We start from the raw sequence: 22979 nt of genomic DNA, 5'->3' as shown, positions 1-22979 counted from the left end.
AATGCAGGAATGAACTGTGAAGTCAATGCTGCATTAGCCCTTGGACCTGTAAACTTGCGACACACTGTGGTGAAAATAAAGTAGTGCACCTCAGTAAGTAAAACGGCAGTCAAATCACAACGATGCTGCATGAGCCCTTGACCTGTAAACTTGCGACACACTGTGGTGAAAATAAAGTAGTGCACTTGAGTAAAACGGCAGTGAAATCACAATGACAGATTACACGCAATAAAGAGTGTCTCTTAAAAATAACCAATTTAACAATGGTAATTTGATTTAAATAATATTTGTAAATATGTAACGAAGTGTAATGATAATAATCATGGTTTGTATTTTTAATTTCCATGAAACGGGTGGTCGGGCCTTAAATGTAATCACGGTGTTACGTGAGAGACATTAGACGTGTTTACTTTCGTGTGAACCGTCAGAGGATTAGTCGTTTCTTTTTTCCCCCCTCCCGTCTTCGATGTTCTTGTTTTATTTTGTAGACCGAACCGGAAACGGTCATTGTATTTTGCGCAACTTGACAGTCTGAGTAACTGCATTCCGATTCGTTGATTTACTAGACAGTATGCAGTACGTACACAGTAAATATGTATTATGTTACTATTGGAACACGGCCTGGCCAACATGGACATTTTCAAAACACCCAGTAATTTTCAGGGGTGACTTCGTGACTTTGCCACAACAATCGTGTGTGAGGTGTCCCTCCTTCTTGGATGCTTTTTCGGGTTAGTAATTCATAAAATGAAGTATTTTATATACTTTGAATTGTTTTAAAAATAATTAATGATTGTTTTAGCTTGGCGTGCAGTCACCGGTCAGCTAGCGTCATATTAGCCGGTCAGCTAGCGTCATATTAGCCATGACGCTAGCTGAACAGCGTAGCCCCGGGCCTTATGGACATAAACGTTCTCTGTTCCGCCGCGCAGTCTGCCTGTTTGTGAAGTTGTTGCAGACACACGTCTGTTTCTGGAGTTCAGTTAGCCTCTTGGCGTTAGCTTAGTGTTATGCCGTTATGTCAGTGTAGCGCTTAGTTGCTCCGCTGGACTCGTTTAGCGCCACGTCCCGCTGTCACCGGGCTACGGGGCTCATCCCAGCGAATAATGAGTTATTTTGTAAGGTGACGTAGTGGCTTTCTAGCCGCCAGTAATTGTAATGCTGATTTGGTGTACGCATTAGCAGCTAAATGTATCACGTATGACGAGTATTTCACCAGGCTTTTTTTTCTTTACAAAATGTCGCCTGATGAGTACTGTAATTGTAATATGGGTTAAAAAGCTGTGTAGGTAAAGCCTAACCCTCTGAGACCCATTGTGGCGTATACGCTACAAATAAACATGTTTTCTTTAGCGCGTCATAACTCCGTAATGGTTTACAATGCGGGTTATTTCCTCTTAAACTAGAGAAACGGGACTAAACAACGGTACCCTGCGATTTATTAACAAAACGAATGCGTAAAGTTGTAAAGATGTGACTAGATGTCTCCTCGTTTCCGCGGCGCATTTCTCCGTTTTGTTTATGTTTATCGATCATTGTTTTTATCCGCCATCTTGCTAGTGACGTATAGAGTTACGTTTATGTCTCAGACACTCCTATTGGCTCCCGTAGCGGCTTTTACAGCCAATCGGAAAGCCGGATTTACGCTTGGCCGTGAGTCGTTGTGTTTGCCCAAACGGGAGACACAGAGGAAAAAGAACGGTCAAAAAGTTACTGTAGTGTTAGAGAAAGTTAAATACATAAATGGCACAGAAGAAGTACATTATATACACACATATTTAGGGCAGGGAGAGGAAAGGACGATTGCTGGCAAAAAAAACGCCCATGGACACTACTCAAAAGAATATCCATATTTCATAGACAAAAGCAGCTAGAAGCTTCAAATAACTTCTAGAACAATCCAAACAAGTGTGTTAAACTTTCTATGTTGAGCTTTTCTTTCGTTATAATGGTTTACAGTGCTTTTTTAAATAAAATGTGTAAAGATTTAAGGTGCGTTTTTATTTATTTTTAATTTATGGGCTAAAATCCCCTATTATAGTGTATATAAGTATTTATTGAGTGATACACACAGTTAGCTGAGGTTGTGCTGATTCTGGGGATGTGTATAACTTGATGATACTCTAAAAAATGACAATTTTATAGGCAATACACAAAAGTATGACAAGACGGAAAGTTCTCTGTGGGTCTCAGAGGGCTAAATGTGATGCTCTTAGTGAGCTCCCTCATGTCCACATCCAAATAATCCACAGAGACCAGTAGGTGAACTTGAAATCTTTATTCTAAAAATACAGGGAAAAATGGAAAATTGTGTCTATACATGTAATGATAGAGAGAGATGTGAAAAAAGCATTTGGCTCAACTTCCCGCTTGTCCTACAAATGACATTCCACCTGCAAAAGACTTGTGAGAGAGTGACACATTAAAGCTGCAATCTCCATAAAAGAAAAATACATGTGTCCACTATAAAGTAGATCAAATAAAGCGTAAAGATGACAAAGCTGATTTTGATTTCAGGTGATATATCCAGTGCAAGTTGTGTGCATTTCACCAAAGTGAGGAGAAGTCTATGTTCCTGATGATCCAGAAAACTATGATGATGACAGAAGATGGACTGCAAGTTTTCCCTGAGGAGGAAGGAGATCGTGGATCAACAGCCTATGGTCTTGGAGATCCAGTAGAGATAAGTGATGTTTTCATTAAAGGTGTGTCCCAAAGCAGTATATTGTAAGTTTGTTGGTAATTAGTGATGGCAATCTGACACCTGATATGCTCACATGTGCTTGGAAACTGATGAAGCAAATGTCATGGTCATGTGACTAGTGATGTTTGAAGCAGGTGAGGTTATATGAATGATTTATAGCAGAAAATGTCGGACTAAGTGTGTGTGTAGTGGGTCCAATTAGGGCTGTAGCGATACACTAATCTCACGATATGATACGATATTCAGCTCACGACATGATATATATCACAATATTCAGTCAACGATATGATTCGATACGATTTGATATAATTCGATACACTTACATCATTTTCTGAAAGATTTAAAAGGTACAGTGTGATTTTGGTGACATCTTGTGAGTGTTCCATTTACTTGGATTGAATTAATTGAACTGAAAACAAAAAACATAAATTACACAATATGTGTCTGACTGGACAGAGAGTCTACAGCTTGCAAATGCTGGACAAAATGAATCAAAGATGTGTTAAGAAAATTAGTTCCATTTATTGAAACAGTGCAAACTGTATCTTACAAGCCTTGCAAACCGCGATGCTTTTGTCTAAGTCGTCACTTTCCTTCTTCCTTTTAAACCCAAAGTGCTCCCACACTCCGCTTTTAAGCACGAAGGTGCTGGATTTATATTTGCCGCCATTTTCTTGAATCTCCTCGCTCTGACTCCGCAAACAGGTAGAGGTAGACGTCGGTGTCTGTGCAAAGAGAGTATCTAGACGGGTAACTTGCTCTACAGCGACACTAGCGGCTGGCGGACCAAATCGCTCTTCCTGCAGAGCGGGTTAGGGTTAGGGTTAGGGGGGGTTAGGGTTAGGGTGAAATTAGTCATTGGAAACAGACAGTTACATTTTAATTAATTTTTTAAGATGTCATATTTGACTGTGCAGGAAATATCCAAAGGCATTTTATTCTGATATATTCCACAGTGAAAAATTCAGCTTTTTTTTCTGGAGAAGATACCTGAGGTCATCTAGGATGCACCTGAAGTGAAATTAGTGATTGGAAACAGACGGTTTAATTTTAAATAATTTAAGAAAATGTAATATTTTACTGTACAGTATATATCCAAAGGCGTTTTATTGAAAAAATCCACAGCAAACATTTCTGTAAGTTTGTGAGAAGATACCTGAAGTCATCTAGAATGCACCTGAAGTGAAATTAGTCATTGGTAACAGACAGTTACATTTTAATTAATTTTTTACGATCGGTGTCACATATTACTGTATAAGAAATATCCAAAGACACGTTTTCTTCAAATATTCCAGTGAACCATTCCATCAATTTGTGAGAAGATACCTGAGGTCATCTAGAATGCATCTAGATAAATAGATAGATAGATAGATAGATACTTTATTGATCCCGAAGGAAATTCAAGCATCCAGTAGCAATAACATACATTATACATTAAACATACATTATAAACTATACAAAAGCTATTTAAAATAGAAAGTGAAGTGAAAGTAGTCATTGGAAACATGCCGTTTAATTTAAATGAATTTTTAACGATCGGTGTTACATATTACTGTATAAGAAATATCTAAAGACCCGTTTTCTTCAAATATTCCAGTGATATATCATATAATAATATAATATTATAATATATATATATATATATATATATATATATATATATACATTATATATCAAAATTTTATGTGCAGATAAGATAATCAATTTTAAGCCAAGTCCATCCAAAAATATCTATCTAATCTTTTACTCCTTATAGTGAGGGGGCCATTAAGTATATATGTCAAAAATTAAGAAGAGTCATAAATTAAGAAGCTAAAACCTTAAATTGTATTATTATTATTATCATTATTTGATCTAGCCCTTGCCAAATGTCAGCTGTGACTTGCTCAGGTTGAGGATCCTGACCCCTAATAAATATTTTTTTCAGACTCAAGCCCTTTGACTGCTCTATTACAGTTTTACCACTGGGTGGCAGTGTAGCCTTTTCTATTGACACAGGGATCTGGTCCCAGTCTTTAATGGTGAATCACTGAAACTAAACTATTATTTGGCTTCTGTCTGAAGGTAACTTACATTTGTAACGTTAACATTGCTTACCCACACATACACACTTCACAGGGGTGCAATGTCTGTAATCATTTACTTCAGTAAAAGTAATATTGCTGTGTAAATATACTCCATTACTCCATGTACTATATGACGTACTTATTCACATTTTTTACTTAAAGCAGTAGCAAAAACATGAAGTATTAAGAGTAAAACTAGTCACTTGTCCACTCTGCTGTCACCCCTTATTATAATCATTATCATAATTATTAATAATACATGATAGCATTGCTTTAAAGTTGTAGAATTTTGAATTTCCTTCAACTTGAATTTCCTTTGGGATCAATAAAGTATTTTCTTTATAATGTTGGATACTTTGTTCCAACACAATATAACACATTTTCAAAACAAATCACATATTTAGCATGTAAAATTAAATGCAGCAGAGTAAAAAGGACAACATTTACTTTTGACATGTAGTAGAGAAGAAGTACAAGGCTGCATAGATACTAAATATACTGTATATAGTCACTTTCCACCAACGCCATTAAAGGATAACTGCTGAATCACTGCAGAGATAACGACACAAGTCCAACCTGTGTAATTCCCTTCAGTCACTTTCTAATGAGATTGCTTGAACTGACTCCAGCTGTTGATTAAACGCTGAACATTTTTGTTGCTTTACTTATTTATTTTTTTACTCAAACCAGACCAGCTGATAGGGAACAACAAAGTGGAGCCAACAACACAGCCCATTAGGATTTACAATGTCCCACAGACATGAGGCAGCCATCTTTTCCATCTCCACAAGCACCGATCTGTTTATCAAGACCAGCAGCGACACTCTAGTAACCTCTTATCTACATCAAAACAAGACCGGCTCTCTGTTTGTCACTGCAGTGATTGAGGCGAGACGGGTCATGTTCAAAGCGACTTGTGTGCCTCAAACAACATGGGCCTTCTCTCAGCCGGCTTCCTGAAAGTGGTCGTGGACGTCGAGGCATTAACGACAATACCTTTTGGCTGTTTTGACTGAGAATGCGGTGTGAATAGTTCTTCTTGGTGCCCACACAAGTGCTAATCAGGTGTAAAACAGGCTTCAGCATGAAAATGTGAGATTGGATTTGCATTTGTAATGGCTCACAGACGAGCTTTGCAGCAGTTTGAATGCTTGTGACCCACCGAATGTAGCACTTTTAAAGTGCCGTAATTACAATGAGGGCAGATTAAATTCTACGGATTAACAGTTTAGAAAACAAGTGCACGTTTAGGGTTCATCCTAGAAGAGCATCGCTGCATCCTGATAACGATAACAAAGTTGGCCCCACAAGGGCCACAGAGACCCACGTTTTCTGCAGTGTGTTTTGATGTAACCAGGGAACAAATATGCATTGTGGGTGTGTGTGTTTGTGTGTGTGTGTGTGTGTGTGTGTGTGTGAGCGTAATTATGTTATTGTCATTGGACTCTGACCCTCCACTTTCGAAGCCGGTCCTGTCAATAAAGGTAGGATAAGGCTTTGTGTTGTTTATTTACAACAATAAGATTTATTTTTTTTTATGACAGAAATAACTCTGTGGTTCTTAAAGCAACATAAAAAAAACTTGTTTAAAATAGATCCTAATAAGAATGCATCTGATTTTAAAGCATTTATATAAAATCTAATGGGATGAATTCATAAATGACTCGTTCTCACATCACATCGGTCATCCACATTTCTCGATTACAGTGTTGACGCCGGAAAGGTGCAGTTTCCAGACAAGCGCTGACAAGTATACTGAATAAAGAAGACAAAACTGGAACCTGGAGCCAGGACATGTTCAGACACGGGACTCCACTTTCCTAATGGGAAAAAAGAGAGAGCACTGTCTGTGACCATAGTAGTCCCTCTAAGTAATAATCCTACTTTGTTAGTGCTGTGTACTTTCAGGATGGCACTTTGCCCTAAAACAGAGGTTGTAAAATAAAGGGTTAAAAAAACGTGTGATTGTGTCAAAGACTGTCAATACAAATGTATATTTTCCAGATTTATCTATTTATTTATGATAACTTATACAAATTACGAAAAAAGTTACAGTTTCAAACACACAATAAAAACTTTGTATTTACATTTTTGTTGATGAGTGCAGCAGTTTGCTTTGCACCTACTAATAAATATTAGTTTAATTTGATTTACAGTTTAATTCAGATGTTCCATGCTTTAAATGGAGGCAGACCAAACAAGGCCAGTGGAGCAGGTGTGGAGGTTCACTTAGTTGCCTTTGACAAATGATTGGTACAGGGACATGAGCTGGTCCTGGAGGTCCTGGGCATAGGGGTCCAGCTTTTCCCTCAGGTCCTCAGCGTAGGGGGCCACCATTTGTTTCACCACATTGGCTCTTTGACTCAACTCAATCTGGACCTTCTCAGTCATGGGAGCCACGCTATCCTGGAAGGTCTGCAGGTGCTGGTCCACCTTCAGCTTCAGGTCGTCGGTGTAGGGCCCCAGCTGGGCCTGCAGGTCCTTCACACTCTGCTCCAAGTTTGTCTTCAGCTCCTCGCTCTTCTGCATCAGGGTGGCCCTCAGGGCCTCAGAGTCCATGGATTCGGCGTAGGGGGTCAGCTCCTGTTTGAGCTGCTCCACCCTCTGCTGGATCTGGGCCTTCATGTCCTCCGTGTAGGGCTCTAGCTTCTCCCTGGCGGCGCTCAGCTCCTGGGTCAGCACATTTCTCAGAACATCAGCCTCTGCGCTGATCTTGGTCACCAGGTCCTGGGCTGCTGGGGGGAGCTGCTCCTGCAGGGTGACTGCATACTGGCTGGCTAAGTCGGTGCTGTCGGCCAGACGGGCACTACAGGACAGACAGAGCAACGGTTAGACCATCACCCCCGTGTGACACATGGCACCGTGGTCACCAGTCCACTTACTTGACTTCCTGTCCAAACTGAGATTTCCTGATCATCTGGAGGGTGTCATCAGCTGTCTGGGTGGCCTTGGCAATGTAGTCCCAGAAAGCATCAGTAAGCACTTCCAGCTGGGGCTTTGGCGCATCGGCGTAGAAGAGGTTGGCATGACAACCTGTTGGATGGACACAAGAACAGTGAAGTAAGTCAAAAAGTCCATCCATCCATCCATTGTCTACCACTTATCCTGCACTCAGGGTCGCGGGGGGGCTGGAGCCGATCCCAGCTGTCATTGGGCGAAGGCGGGGTACACCCTGGACAGGACGCCATTCACGCTCACATTCACACCTACGGGCAATTTAGAGTCACCAATTAACTTATCCCCATCCTGCATGTCTTTGGACTGTGGGAGGAAGCCGGAGAACCCGGGGAGAACCCACGCTTACACGGGGAGAACATGGAAACTCCACACAGAAGGAACCCGGGCCGACCCGGGAATCAAACCCGGGACACCACCGTGCAGCCCTAAGTCAAAAAGTCAAAAAACAAAAAAGGTTACTTACCAGACAGCGCTGCAACGGCGAGCACAACAAATATCTTCATGACTGCGTCTTGCTGGAAAATAACCCCATTTATGATCTAGTTAACTTCCAAGCTGAATTACAAACATTATTTTACCACGTACATTTTTTGAAAGTTTATTTTGAAAGAGAGATTCTCACCTGCTTTTTTTTTTTCCTTGTGCGTCTCTCAGAGTGGAGCTTGTTTGTGAGTGCCTCAGCCTGCCACTTCCATGTATATATACTGAAGCCACATGACAGTTGTAGTCAAGAGCCCAAAGTCCAGGAGTCCCTTCCATGTTGTCACAATGGCCCTCTTCCTATTTCTGCTGCTCCTCAGGGGCCACTATCATCTGACCGAGGCTACAATGCAGACATACTGACACAATATTTACTGTGAGGTTAGGTGTCCTAACATTAAAAACTATCTTACTCCACAAGAGATTTTGTACTAGTTCTGACCTCTCTCTCGATAAAGCATTTAGGAAATGGTAATTAACCACCCACATAGACCAGTGGTGAGAGCCTGCAGATAAACTCCAGATAACCTTAGTATGCTTCCACTAGTGAACTTAAGCAAAGTGAATAACCATAGCAAAAGGCATTAAACAATAGAAATGAATACAGACAGAGAATTAACTTTCTCAACTCTCAAATATATGTTTGAGAGAAAATGTGGTTCACAAATTGGCACCATCACCACAATTTCACAATAGATTCAAAGGTGGCATTATTTGGCTTAATGCCAATGGGCTTTGAAGTTATATCTTCAACTGATATTGCTAACAGCAGCAATTAAATGTATTGCAATTAAGTGTTTAAACCTGACACCCCATCATATAATATGTGGACTGAGAAGGTACGAGAAATGCCAGATGGGTTAAGATAACATACTCCCTGAGACTCGAAAGACATATTTATTAGAAGAAGTCCTGCTGCCACCATCCGTCCATCATCCATCCATCTTTTTTATATTCTCATATTCTTACCATTGACATTTTCAACTGGAACTTGGCTTGCTTTAGTTTTTAGTTTTATATTGTAGTTGTTGAAACGTAAATTTGTTTTTTTGTTAAAGCGAAAAAAGGCTCAATATTATCACAGATTATGTATAGTATAGTAAAGATGAGGAGTATAACGAGAGCACACAGTGTTGTCACTCTGTCTGAGAAGGTGGCATAAACAGATAAGAGCTGTCAGAAGAAAGGATTGCCAGACAGAAAGCTTTCTCATCTTCAGCATCTACACTATGAAGTAACACAACTCTCCCTCATAAGGACAAGGACATTTATCCATTACCACGAGTGGGAGCAAAGCTGCACAGTCACTGAACACATCACACAAAAGTATGTTTCTTTTAAAAATCACAGCATCTCAGATACTGAAGTCAGCTGAAAAACGTTATGTTTGATGCTTTAAAAAGAGAAACTGCTTAATGGAATCTGAACAAGCCAGATACTATAGATGTCTGAGGCTATTGATGAATTCACACCATCTTGGCAGAAGGGTGAGAACAGTAAAATCTCTTTTGAAGTGTTCACACATTATTCCAAGATGGCTACCCCCCATTGCACGCTTTGTAGTTGCATCATTTGCTGTAAACATGGGAGGTATGGTGACTTGCTCCTGACGTAAACTGATATTTTCACTTTCTTCCTCACATTAAGCAGAATGCAACTTAATTTTGTGAATTTGTGTAAATTTAAAAAACTTTACACTTGCATAGCTGTGCACCTGAATGAGTGGCTTCAGAGATGTGGACTATGACTCGTCTGGTGTGAAACAGCAGCTACTTTGTCCTACAGAAGCTGACGGTGTTTGAGTCTGCTAACCTTTGGCCAAACTGACACATCGAGACTAGACGTTACTGTGATGGCAACATGTCAAGCTAACAGAGGCTATAAAACATTGTCTGTATATCTGAACAAAGCTGGACATCAAGGAATTTAAGGAGAGAGGTTGTTGTCTGGCACAGTTATCTGCTGAGAGCTAACGGCTAAGTGATTACAGACGGGCTTGTGAGGACAAGGTTCACTGCTGGTTGAACGTATGGATTTTGTTACTAACAATGATGAATCACATACATTTAGATCAAGTAAACCAACAAAGAAAGATAAAAGATAACAGAAATTAGATAATGTGGAATCTTCTGACACACGGTGGGCGTCAGGGTGAGGCTAGGTGACAGCAAGGCACTCGCTGTTGGACTTTGGTATCATTACAGGCCGGCTCGCTATATAAGCTGCAGAACATAACCAGCTGAGCACAAGCACTGCCTAGTGGACTTTTCAGATACACTCGCAAAAGTCAGGTAAGATGGTGAAGAATTGTCTCCGTTTAACTGCTGAGGCTTTTGTTTCAGCGCCGTGCTAACCAGCTTTGTATCTCTAGGTCTAAGAGCCATGAAGGTCCTCGCTGTGCTCGTCCTAGCCGTTTTCAGTGGTGAGTATCTTTTCTTTGAAGCGTGAAAAAATATCATAATTTGAAACAGTAGAATTGCTGTAAATCTCAAATCAGGCAGAATTATCACTTACTGTTTCTTCAAACTGTTCTTATGTCCATTAAGCAGGCTGCAATGCCAACCTCTTCTATGCCGATGCAACCAAGCCACAGCTGGATGTGCTGACTGATGCATTCTGGGACTATGTGGCCAAGGCAACCCAGACAGCTGATGACACCCTCCAGATGATCAGGAAATCTCAGTTCGGACAGGATGTGAGGTATGTCAGACCAGAGCATTATGCCCATCGGTGACATGCATCATCTGTAAAAGCAAGAATTTATAAACGTGATCTCTCTCGTCTAGTGCCCGTCTGACTGACAGCGCCGATGTGGCCAACAAGTACGCAGTCACCCTGCAGGAGCAGCTTCCCCCTGCAGCCCAGGAGCTCATCACCAAAGTCTCCACAGAGGCCGACGTGCTGAGAGAGCGCCTGAACCAGGAGCTGAGCGCTGCCAGGGTGAAGCTGGAGCCCTACACGGAGGACATGAAGGCCCAGATCCAGCAGAGGGTGGAGCAGTTAAAACAAGAGCTGGCCCCATTCACAGAAACCATGGACCCCGAGGCCCTGAGGACCATCCTGACGCAGAAGAGCGAGGAGCTGAAGACCAACCTGGAGCAGAGTGTGAGGGATCTGCAGGCCCAGCTGGGACCCTATACCGACGACCTGAAGCTGAAGGTGGACCAGCACCTGCAGGACTTCAAGGAAAACGTGGCACCCATGACCGTGAAGGTCCAAGGTGAGCTGGCTCAGAGAGCCCAACAGGTGAAAGAAATGGCCTCCCCCTACGTTGATGAGCTGAGGGAAAACCTAGACCCCTACGCCCAGGACCTCCAGGCCCAGCTCTCCTCCCTCTACGACTCCTTTGTAAAAGCCCAATAAGTCAACCTCCACCTCACATTTAACAGAAAGAAACTTTGGAACTTTGGAACACACATTTCAACATCGCAATTTCCCCTGTGTTGAACATTGAATATATATATATATAAAGTATGAGAAGAAAAGAGATATTATAATATTGAGTGTTGGACTGTCACCAGACACTGTGTTCACTTCCTATATTATGAAAAAATAAAGTAAAATTCAAACATAAACTTGTGAGTCTGATGGTTATTTCCAACATTTACCTGAAATTCTAGTGTTGGTAAGGTTTGAGGATGCCAAATGTTTCATATTTAAATTAAATGAACAAAAACAGAAAGCAATGAATGGTTTTGATCATCTAAATTTAGAAAATATCATGCAATTATAAAATATGTTGTGTATGATAGTTTTCTGGACAGAAAACAAAAAAAATGGTGTTTGTTTTGGACTTGACTGGCTGAAAAAAGAACCTTTAAGAGGAATTAGCTCCACCTGGTGCCTACAGAGAGTCACTTCATCTTATACTTGGAGCAGATACGGGCACCATGTATTTACTCATTTCCCTTTTGGCAGCTATAAGAACGCAAGAACCGTTGCATTTCAGATCCACATAAAAATAAGTCTGGAATAAATCCTTGCTTGTTTGTTCAGTTCATGTTGCAAGACCTTGCCCCCCTCACGCCACGCCCCTGTAAGATTCAGCTGTGGGTCTTGTGCAGGACATGTTCAGGTTTGTTCAAGTCTGGAAGTTCACATAAACACATCCTGCTTCCACCTTTTTCCTTTTGTGCCTCTGTCCCTGCTGCCAGATTGCTCCCACGCTGCCTTACCCAGGGGCAAACAACATTCCTCCGTTCTGCCCCCAGCTGTCAGACTGTGCTCGCGATTAACCCTCCACACACACGGAGCTCTAATTTCTTATTTGACTGATTATGTGAAGGGTTCTGCTTCATTGTTCAATGATTTAGTAACTAATACTGGGTGTCACTGGATTACTAATTTTCTTGCGCTACTCCATTACAATTACTTTGTCTTGATACACGAGTTTGCACTTTTGTATCTACAGCTTTAACAAAAACGATGATCTGGGGGGGTGGGGGGTATGACCCTAGTTATTACATAATTATTAAGGTAAATTAATACAAAAAAAATAGAAAAATCCCCTAATATAATCTGAAATTACAAATCACAAGATTTGTTTTTTTCCACCATTGTGCAATCAGACAGCAGATAACGGAAACAAGGAAGAAAGACAGATGAAAACATTAAGAGGTAAACATCCACGTTCACTGCCAATGATTTATTATTACTTGTGAAGGCCAGTGAATAAAGCTTATTGCACTTAAGAATTGAATTGTGCAATGTTCTCAAAGAAAGCAAATAAGAGTGCTATCAATCTTATTATGTAACTCGAAATATGTTAAGAAACGTACTTCCTAACATGTCAAGATAAGTCTTTGATAAAATGGAATTTACACCGATTTAAAATAATACTCGGCCAAATAACAGATTTGTGAACTTAAAGGAACGTTGCCGAGCAACCATGTTTCTACTTGCACATTCTGCTTTTGTCCTTTTAGGTTAAAGGACATAGCTTACAATGAGAGGAATTACCGCAGGCAGCAATGTCACTAAATGGGAGATGTGCTGCAGGATGAACATGCAATTGTGAACTTGAATGTCCAGTTCAACAACATTAAAGCCACAGATGTTAACCGCAGTAACCCTGCTGACTCGTCCAAACAGATGTGTTGCCTCATTCGGCGGAGTGAGATCATCCACACTTAACCAAAAAAGAGAACATCATTCTAACCAGCTTCCAATGAAGAACACCGTCGGGGCCGGGGTTACTCTCGTTCACACCATCTAAAGATGCCGTCTCACACACACACACACACACACACACTCGCGATAGACATTGGACATTGCCTCTGTTGTTGTGGAGCAAAAAAAGCGAAGTGACTGTCGTTTAGATGACCGGGTCAGATATTTTACTGTATTACCTCATGGTTCTTCTTGAAACTCTTTATGATCACTTCCCCGCCTCTCACTCTGCCTCTTCATATCCGAAGGCTCAGCAAAGTCAGGCACACAGTCTGGTTCACTGTCCTCCATCACGTCTGCGTGATACAAAACAGAAAAATATGGAGTTTGTAGTTTTGCCATTGCGTGACACAGAATGGAGGGATTGTATGACTGATCTTGTTTTGTTTGTGTGTTTGGACTGGACTGGACTTGTTATCTGGTTAAACATGCAGTATCTCTGTGTGTGCGACACACCTCCCGCAGTCACACACACACACTCTAAACTATTGTCCTGCCAGTATCAAAGTCAACGGTCTATTTGTTATTTCATATAAAAGTGTTTAAACTGGAAATATTAGCGACCTGATTGATGCGTTGACCAGAGAAGGGGAACGTTTTCATCCATCACACGTCAGCTGAACTCTTCATATAGTCTCCCAATCGCTGAACACGTCGACGACCCTTTAAGGTTATCGCATGCTAATGTTATCAAGCACTCACACTAATTATCTGACCAAGCCAACCCATCTAAACTTTGTTCCTGGGTTTCTGTGAAAAGTGACTGTTTGGATGACAAGAAAGAGGCCAAGTCCTAAAGGGTAAAGGTCACTGCACATGGACAGTGATGGATTCAGAGCATTACAAAAAAAAACACACATATCATATCAAATGGCAGCAAAACAAACACTGTTATGTCATGACTGGGAATGTGATCTGTAAAAGTATGATCAGTTTCATTTAAAATAAGCCAGGTTCCAGTTATCTTAATACTTTTATTAATTAAAACAACATAACTGGTCAAATATGACAAAAGGTTTCCCTACTTCAGACCACTAACAAGAGCTGTCTGTGTTACAATTATCTTGGTCATAATAGAACAAATAATGGGTTTGTCTGACGGAGACAGAATCCGACAAAAATATGTTCAGCCACTAAACAAATGTGTTGCTCAATAAGCTGAGGTAACTACCGTCTTTCTGCATCACCCCCCCCCCCCCCCCCCCCCTCCTCCTCTGGCAATTACAAAATCCAGGAAATTTCTCGTCCTCCGTGCCAACCTCCAACATGTAAACAGATGTTATTCCAGTCATTCTCCTCTTTGGTTCCTATTTCACTTACTTTGTTTTGCTCAGAGTCTACAGAAGTAAAACAGTCCACCTCCTCTGTATTTTATTGCATGTAATCCTTCCTCAAGCCCAAACATGTCACGTTATTTGCACTTTAGACACTCTCTGCTGCTTTATAGCTCAAAGCTGTGGTACAGCAAGTACGGCACATAGGAAACACAATTTGGTGCATAAATGCAGAAAAGTCACACGTACTACACTCGCTTGAAATAGTGGGATTTACATGTAGAGATGCCAAATGTTGGGGGTTGTGTGCCTCGGGTGGGGGGGGGGGGGGGCGCATGTGTGAAAGGCTTATTTACATCCTGGCGTCAGAGGGATTTATATTCAGATGAGATCACTTGATGATAATGATCAAGCCTGCAATAAAAAACAGTGGAGGAATCACTAAAAATGTTACTCAAGGGGAAAACTAGCAATTCCAAAAAAGTAAAGGTACAATAAAAGAATGCAATTTGCAGAAAAATATCAAAAAGCACTACATTCATTTGTTAAATTACACTTATTGGTACCAAACTTGAGATCTCGCTATATCTAATATCACTCATATAGTTTTCCAGAACATTCAAAATCATCCCATCATGCTTCAAAGTTCTAGCTATAAATAACACATGTGATATATAATAAAGCTTTCTTTCTCTCCTTTTAAGTGGTGGGATGTAACAAAGGACATGTACTCAAGTACTTTGAGGTAGGTTGATTGCAGTTTATTTGGACCTACTTATAGTTCTATTCCACTAGATTTCAGAGAGAAATACTGTGCAACTACACACACTTAGGTAAATCTTCATTTACAAATTAAATAATAAATAAAAAATAAACCAGCTTGTAAAGGAAGTTGCTTTATCTCATCAGCATTTACTTGTAATGGAGTATTTTTAGATTGCTGCAGTGCTACTTGAGTAAAACATTTGGACTATTCCACCTCTGAGTAGAGAAATAATGAAAAAAAGAAAGAAAAGTATATTAAAATAAAAAAAGCCAATGTCCCTCTGGCAGCTACATGTGGACGCTTTACTGATGATGAATATGTTTAATGACTGAACGTGTAACTTTCACCCCGTTATTCTTGTGACCGGTCACGTTGCTTAATCAACCCCTCAAACCTGTGAGAACTTCGGACGCGGTGTTGGTGGCATGTTGCGTCGGACAAGAAACAGGAATCCGCGCTGCCAAATCGTCATCATCACCCACCACGTGAGCACGCACGCACGCACGCACGAGCGCGCGCACCCCTCCCTCCCTCCGCCTTTTCCTGCCACTGTATAAAAGCCGTCGGTCTCCATCCAGGGAGCACGGAGGAAGCTCAACCTCTCAGGTGAGTGGCAGCACCGCAAGACTCTTCATACCAGCTGATAGAAACGTTATTATGCTTGTTAGTTTTGATGTATTTATTATATATTTGTGATAAGTTAAATGGTGTGACTTTATTATTTAGGAAACTTTCACCTAAATAACATTCCTAGTTAAATTATAATCTTTACAAGATGAAATGCTGCGACATGTGTTTGCATTTTATTGTCGCTTACCTTTCACCCCCTCTCTACCTGCCAGGTGTATCTGTCTATCCAACAACCATGCAGGCTGTAGCTCTGATCCTCGCTCTCGCCGTCTTCACCGGTAAGTGCATTTACTTAAGTGTAAAGGTTTAACACATCACTTTCTTTTCTTTGTATATTTGAATCTAACATTTCCCCCATGCCCACACGACAGGCTGCAACGCCCGTGTTGTGCGCCAGGCTGATGCCACCCAGCAGAGATGGGAGGTCGCCGTGGAGCGTTTCTGGCAGTACGTCGCCGACCTGAACCAAAAAGCTGACGGGGTCGTGCAGGACGTCAAGGCCTCTCAGCTCTCCAGGGAGTTGGAGTAAGTTCATCTTCTTATTTGTGATTACACACGTCTCTCCTTTCACATCTCATTTTCAATCCTTGAACTCTGCTTACAATCTTATTGTGAGAACTCATGTCTCATGTAATCTTGTTCTCCCCTTGCTTCCAGCACTCTGATCACTGACAGCATGGCAGAGCTGACGGCGTACAGTGAAGAGATCCAGACCAAGCTGGCCCCCTACACCGCCGACTCCACCGGACAGCTGTCCCAGGACCTGCAGCTCCTGGCCAACAGACTCCAGAAGGACATGGTGGACGCCAAGGAGCGCAGCACCGAGTATCTTGGTGAGCTCAAGTCCATGGTGGAGCAGAACGCTGACGACGTCCACGGCCGCATCAACACCTACACCCACAAGCTGAAGAAGCGCCTGAACAAGGACACCGAGGAGATTCGCAAGTAAGAATGCAGGAGGTTGTTACATTTTCTCATACTCTTTTTTTTTTAACTTTATATCTAACGTGTCGTCTTCTTTTCCTCCCCCAAAGCACCGTGTCCACCTACCTCGGCGAGCTCCAGTCCCGAACCTCCCAGAACCTGGACACCGTGAGGGAGAACGTTGAGCCCTACGTCCAGGAGGCCGGCAACACCGCCGCCAAGAAGCTGAGTGACATCTCCACCATGCTGAAGACCCAGGCCGAGGGCTTGGGCTCACAGCTGGAGAGCCAGGCCGAAGGCATCAAGACCCAGCTGGAGCAAACCGCCCAGGACCTGCGCATCTCCCTGGAGGGCAAGATTGACGAGCTGACCGAGATGATCTCCCCCTATGCCACCCAGATCCGCGAGCAGATCGAGAACATCGTGGACAAGGTCAAGGAGAACGCCTCTTCTTAAAGAAAGACTCTTGATTTTCTGAAAAACCCTGCATGGCAAAGAGGGGAAGGGGGAGGGGGGGGGGGGGGGTTACTGGTGATAACGTCATTCTGGTGCTCTGCTGGTCAGGATAAGGGTGTTGATGAGGGACGATGAGGTGGCCAAGAACCATCAGAAAAACGTCTCCTTCCGTCTCTCATCATCTCCCTTCATCCCTGAACACAAGCGCCAAACTAAACAACACTGCCTTTAATACACAAACAGGAGGCCATTATTTCTAATATGCTTTGCTATTCTACTGTTAACTGTTCTACACCCACCCAACCACCACCCAGATATGTTGTATTGAGTTTCCTACATCCTGTGTTTGGTTGTTTATATAAAACTGCTGGGCCTCATAGCCAGGGATGGATTATCAACCCTAAAATACACCAAACACGAGTGTCTTTCTTTTCAATAAATGCACTGATTTGTGATGATGATCAAAAGTTGGGGGGTGGGGGGATGCTTGTTTTTTTCTAGAAAGGTCCTTCTGTATTGTCTGCATTTTCTTGTTGTGCTTCACAGAGAAGTGGAAAGTAAAGCGACAATTGGAGAGTGTAAATGCTGCCTGTCTGTTCTTCAGTCTGCCTATAGAGCGTCCCTCGTGTGTCACGTGTCATACGCCCACCATGCTGCTCACTGTGTCAGTGTGCTGACCAGTGCTGATGAATAAAGAAGTTAGAAAAGATTGCTTTGTTCAACTGTTTTATTTCTCTGATCAATTACAAGGGTAATCTATGATTTAAGACCATGATTCAGCTACACTAACAATTGGAAACTTGACTAAGCTTCCGGATCCTGAGCCAACATAGTCTCTATAGTGATTTTGACTGCAATTCTGAAAATGTCTAAAATAATCGCAAGAAGAGTGACTTTAAAGGTCACCAACGTGCTAAAACTACCATTCTGAGCAAGTAAAACTCAATCATTATCTATTACATTTAGCAGTTGCATAAGGCTGCAGGGATGATTATACAAGCGCATTTATATTATTGCCCTGTTTCCAACCACCGCTGACGCACACACACACACACACACACACACACACACACACACACACACACACACACACACACACACTATCACAGTGGTCATCCTTTCCTTCTTTGCTGAATTGTGTCTTTAATTTGCCGTCTCTAGAGACATAAAAAACTGATTATTTGCTCCTGTACTCCACCCTAATCCTCTCCCTTTTTCCATTTGCTCTCATGCAACCCCCCCTCCCCCCCCCCCCACACACACACGCACACAAGCCTCAGCCTACAGTTTTCGCTAGTCCAGACTTGAAAAAGATCTGTTCCCAGATTCCTTTGTCTGGATCTGAGCAGGCATTTGGGAACACACTGTGCCCTTGATTGAATCCTCTTTACGGCGACACTATCTTATCTGCCTTTATCTCGGCTCAGATCGTATTATAAGCAGGCAGCAGTGCTTTTATACAATGCGTTTGCTCAGACATGCCAATAAGCGATATTCATAAATACAGATACCGTTTGTTGACAGCGTGCCCACATGCATGTATGTTTGCCAGAATGTGCATCCTGGGATGCACATCAGTAAACTGCAGTCTTTACTGCCTCCCTCTCTCACCGCCAGCTATTAAAGAAAAAAAAAGATCTGCAGATAACCTTTACATACCGTTATTTCTAAATGTACTTTTAATGTTTCTTTTAATAATTAAAAAATTAGTCTTTTCCCTTTCTTACCTCACAACACAATACACTACAGCAAACCACGTCAATCAAAAATGATGAGATTTATTTTTGCTTGCTACACATCTGGACCAACCTAAGGGTCTCCTAAACTCAGATCACTCACTCATCAAAAAAAAAAAAAAGGTTTATGATCATGGAGCTCAGCAGGATATTTCTTTTAAGTGCAGAGGCCAGTAGAGGACACCATTTGTCCCTCATTCATCTCCTCTCCTCTCCTCTGACCCCTCCACTTGAATCCATGCTGCACAACTATGCAGCTGTGTTTTCCTTTTTTGGAAGAAACACAAACCTCTGAGAGTGTCAAGAGCAGCACACACGTTTTTTCTGAGGTACATTCAAATCGAGGAGGTGGTGAGAAGCACTCGAAGTTGAGATAAAACTGAAATACTTATTTCCTGTTTAACTCTCTATAAACTAACAAAAATAAAGGCTAAATCCCCCAAATAATCTTTAAAAATAGTGGCTTAGATAATTGTACATTCATATGTTTTTAAATTGAATTATTTGCTTCTTCTTCTAGCTTTTCTCTACAAAACAACCTCATTGTGTAACACAAAAACATGTTTACCCTTTCTGTCTGAGGTAAAGGGCATCGCATGTAAAGTATCAGAATGACTAACGCCATGACTGGGTGTTTGTCCCCTGTGACATCACTCCGTTCAGAAACCGGTGTTCATTTGGAGAACAACAGACGAGTGAAACTCTGACATTAAACTGTCCGTTGTGAGGATCAGTCACGGATGGTCAAAAACAGGAAAACCACAAGCATCCTGCCAATTCAGCACTTCTGCTCCATTTGCTCCTATAACATGTCTGCGCTGTCAGCACTGCCCACCAACTTAAAAAAAAAAAGTCCCAGCAAACTAGCAGGTGCTAGCTAGCCCATGACTCCAAGTAACCTTCCCCAAGCACCCCATGCAGAGATTCTACCTCCCATTACAACCCCCTCTCTTCTTTCCATCTTTTCCTTCTCCTTCAGAGCTGGCACAAAGAATCAGTCACCACAGGAGCCCTCGGCCAAACACAAAAACAACCTTTTTGTAAGCTTGTTATTGCAAATTGGGAGCACGCAAGACATGCACTTTCACGCCCTATGCCTCCTGCAATTATTCAAGAGGAGATTAAATGCACGCAAGCGCAAGCTCATGCATAAACCCACTGGCCACTCCATGACAAAGGAGATGGGGGATTTTGGCTCTTTCAGAGGTGATATGTGGGATGTTGAGGGATGTGAAGGCTCATTTAACTCAATTGGAGGCCTTTCATCAGCGATTGCACCTTATAGAGGCCAATTCGGCAGACTGCTTGGTGTGAAAACAGATATGTTAAGCTGTGATGTAGCCTTCAAACGATCAAACTTCCTGGCTCAAGCTCGTGTCACAGTCGTAATGAGGGGGTTGCTGGAGGTCAACCAACTGTATTGTTTTTCTGCCGCATGCTACCTTACAAGATGGACCACATAAGGCTTCGTCTGGCTCACTTCCCCTTTCAAGAAAGGGAAGGTCTGGATAAATGAGACATGAGGCAATGGAGTTCTTAGCAAAGAACCAAATGGAAAAATATGCCAGACCAGAAGAGGAAATTACAGAAAAGCAGTCTACTTGAGTACAGTACTTGAGAGTGAGAGCCATCAGTAACTTTTACCCCAAGCTCAACAGAAATGTGGGTCTTAGGATGCTATTCAATTAGCGGAGTTGGCCAAAACATAAAGAAGTAATGCATATTATAAAAATGTAACTAGGGACAGTGATGGAAAGTAAATTCCATTGTATGCTAATTTCTACTCCACTTCATGGGATATGAGGGAAATATTACATATTACTACTACATTTATTTGTCATATATACTTTTCACATACAAGGTAGAGACATCCTAGTGAATGTAAAAAGTAAAGGCTCTGAATCTTTCTCACACTACTGTAAATGTATGCAACAAGCCAAAACACTTAAAATATCAATATCTACCGCCTACATAACAAACAGGGATTTGAAAACAAATTGTATTTTATGGGAAATCCACATGATGTGAAGAATGTGCATCATTCTCAAAAAAATGAAATTTCATTCTGACAGTCAGGCGTATGGAGTCAAATTCTGACCCTGAAGCAGTCCAGCTGTTCAATATCAAAAACATCTCGATTGGCTTTTATCAATAAATGTACGACGGGCAACACTTCAGGTCCAAAGGAGCTTCCAAAATCACATTACCAACAGACGTGAGCTATCAGCTGAACTATGCTCCTCCTGCATCACATTTCACCTTATCTGTTAACACCACTGTTGCTGAGGGATACACTCTGATCACATCGCTGTTTTATTTCACTCTAAATGTGCAGCAGGCACATACTTCTGATAGTAAAACTGATTTCTTCTTTGCAAACGAGGAGTAGATCCTGCACACAGTGGTGGATGATGACTATTTAAATCTAGCTTCACCTCATCAGTGTCTGTCTTTATCATAATCAGTATCTCTTTTTTATTGCATCGGTGATGATCAATAAAGGGGGCAGAGGCACCTCAAGGTCTCCACGTGTACATGTTGACTGAAGTCTGGCGTTATGCGTCACCCTCCTCGGACCAAGTTGGGCTTATAAAGAGGGACACACTTGAACGCTCAAACGCACTTGATTGTTTTTCTTTCCTCTCCTCCTCTGAGACGCACAACAGGTATGTTTGACATTTAATTGACATCACTCCAATTGTAACTTATAGCTTAATAACAAACTGATTATCGATACGTTTTTTCTCTAACCTGAAGGGACTTTTCTCTCTCTACTTAATCACAGCGACACTTGCGAATAAGAAGTAGAAATATGATAACATAGATATCGAGCTTTTAGTCGTTAATCATTAGCTGCCGTGGAGGGAGCTGTCCAGGCGCCGTGGTGCTGACGCGCTGATGACGTCATCATTTCGCTCTCTTCTTTCGTGCCGTGAAAAACATGCAAAACGACTAAACTGTCCTCGTGCTTCCTCCTCAAAGAGTCGCTGCCAAGATGAGAGTGTACCTCGCAGTTGCCGTGCTGATGCTGGCTTTCGTCGCATACACAGGTAAGGCTCGTGTTCATGAAATTATAAGCTCCGTTTTCTTTCCGCTTCTTCCACGTTGTGTAACTTGGCTCGTCTCTGTCCCACAGAGGCCCAGGCCGATGTGGAGGAGCCGACCATAGAGCAGAAGTTCGCTAACTTCGGCGAGCAGATGGCCGCGATGGGCCGGGACTGGGCTGACAAGGCCAGGGCGGGCTTAGACGACTTCAGAACCAGCAAATTCGCAGTCCAGTCACAGTAAGCGCGCGTGCACACACGCACGGGGACCACAGATATTCACGTGGACACTTTCACTGTGTAACAGATTTTTTTTATCCTCTCCTCCTCAGATCCTGGATCCAGGAGCAGATTGAAAATTTGAAGGTCAGGTTAGGAGAAACCGGACAGTAGATCACTTCCTTGTCTCCAGCCTTCACCCCTGTCTTACCATCTGACCTCTGACCTCTTCACACAACTTGCTCAACCAGAAATGGTTGCATCGCCTCTCTGTAAGAGAGAGAGAATGTAATCTTTTTGAAGGATAAATGTGAAAAAGTGCAATAAAGACGTCAGAAAATATGTTGTATTTAATATACATCATGTGTTAGTATGTGTGTGTTAATTGAGAGAAAATAAGAACTTTTTAACGTATCCCGCTGAATTAATTAAATAAATAAACAGTTTGTGTCTATGACAGTATGGCCTTTATGTTATATAAATGATAACAATTCATGTATTTCCTAACTGTTATAATTATTAGATAGGTCTAAATGATTATGAAGTCAGGTGA

At 41.9% G+C, this 22979-nt stretch overlaps 4 protein-coding genes and 1 long non-coding RNA gene across 8 annotated transcripts in view; 3 read left to right on the top strand and 2 right to left on the bottom strand.

Annotated features, from left to right (window-relative positions):
• apoc1 (apolipoprotein C-I) overlaps positions 1-22880 on the top strand; it is a 123500-nt gene extending 100620 nt beyond the window's left edge. Inside the window, exons 1-4 of one of the 2 annotated variants that reach the window (XM_084027279.1) lie at positions 21684-21829; positions 22146-22213; positions 22300-22447; positions 22540-22880. In XM_084027279.1, the coding sequence (XP_083883405.1) occupies positions 21699-21829; positions 22146-22213; positions 22300-22447; positions 22540-22600 (408 nt within the window). In that variant the 5' untranslated portion in view covers positions 21684-21698 and the 3' untranslated portion in view covers positions 22601-22880. Of the gene's footprint in view, positions 1-21683; positions 21830-22143; positions 22214-22299; positions 22448-22539 lie in introns of those variants that run through there. The other variant, XM_084027280.1, reaches the window with a different exon arrangement.
• On the bottom strand, positions 6845-8241 carry LOC311024723 (uncharacterized protein). The gene is made up of 3 exons (XM_084027274.1): positions 8192-8241; positions 7653-7803; positions 6845-7576 (listed from the first exon to the last, which is right to left on the bottom strand). Exons 1-3 carry the CDS (start codon positions 8229-8231, stop codon positions 7000-7002), a joined length of 768 nt encoding a protein of 255 aa, XP_083883400.1. The 5' UTR covers positions 8232-8241; the 3' UTR covers positions 6845-6999.
• On the bottom strand, positions 8351-13713 carry LOC311024729. The gene is made up of 3 exons (XR_014598327.1): positions 13557-13713; positions 10723-10952; positions 8351-8567 (listed from the first exon to the last, which is right to left on the bottom strand). It is a non-coding gene; the product is annotated as an uncharacterized lncRNA (long non-coding RNA).
• LOC311024721 (uncharacterized protein) lies at positions 9297-11618 on the top strand. 2 transcript variants are annotated; one of them, XM_084027272.1, is made up of 3 exons: positions 9297-10630; positions 10758-10908; positions 10995-11618. In XM_084027272.1, the coding sequence occupies exons 1-3, from the start codon at positions 10591-10593 to the stop codon at positions 11569-11571; spliced, it is 768 nt and encodes a 255-aa protein (XP_083883398.1). In that variant the 5' UTR covers positions 9297-10590; the 3' UTR covers positions 11572-11618. The 2 variants fall into 2 exon arrangements, with proteins under 2 accessions (XP_083883398.1, XP_083883397.1); XM_084027271.1 differs by having other exon boundaries at positions 10755-10908.
• apoeb (apolipoprotein Eb) lies at positions 15937-17432 on the top strand. Of its 2 annotated transcripts, XM_084027270.1 has the most exons (5): positions 15937-16023; positions 16260-16325; positions 16419-16572; positions 16705-16992; positions 17082-17432. In XM_084027270.1, exons 2-5 carry the CDS (start codon positions 16283-16285, stop codon positions 17425-17427), a joined length of 831 nt encoding a protein of 276 aa, XP_083883396.1. In that variant the 5' UTR covers positions 15937-16023; positions 16260-16282; the 3' UTR covers positions 17428-17432. The 2 variants fall into 2 exon arrangements, with proteins under 2 accessions (XP_083883396.1, XP_083883395.1); XM_084027269.1 differs by lacking the exon at positions 15937-16023 and having other exon boundaries at positions 16169-16325.
• Positions 22881-22979: the final 99 nt, after the last annotated feature.

This window comes from Eutrigla gurnardus (assembly GCF_963514095.1).
Source record: "Eutrigla gurnardus genome assembly, chromosome: 14".
In the NCBI taxonomy this organism is placed as follows: Eukaryota; Metazoa; Chordata; class Actinopteri; order Perciformes; family Triglidae; genus Eutrigla; species Eutrigla gurnardus.
Note: the sequence above shows the minus strand (reverse complement) of the source record. Positions and strands in the feature narration are given on the sequence as shown.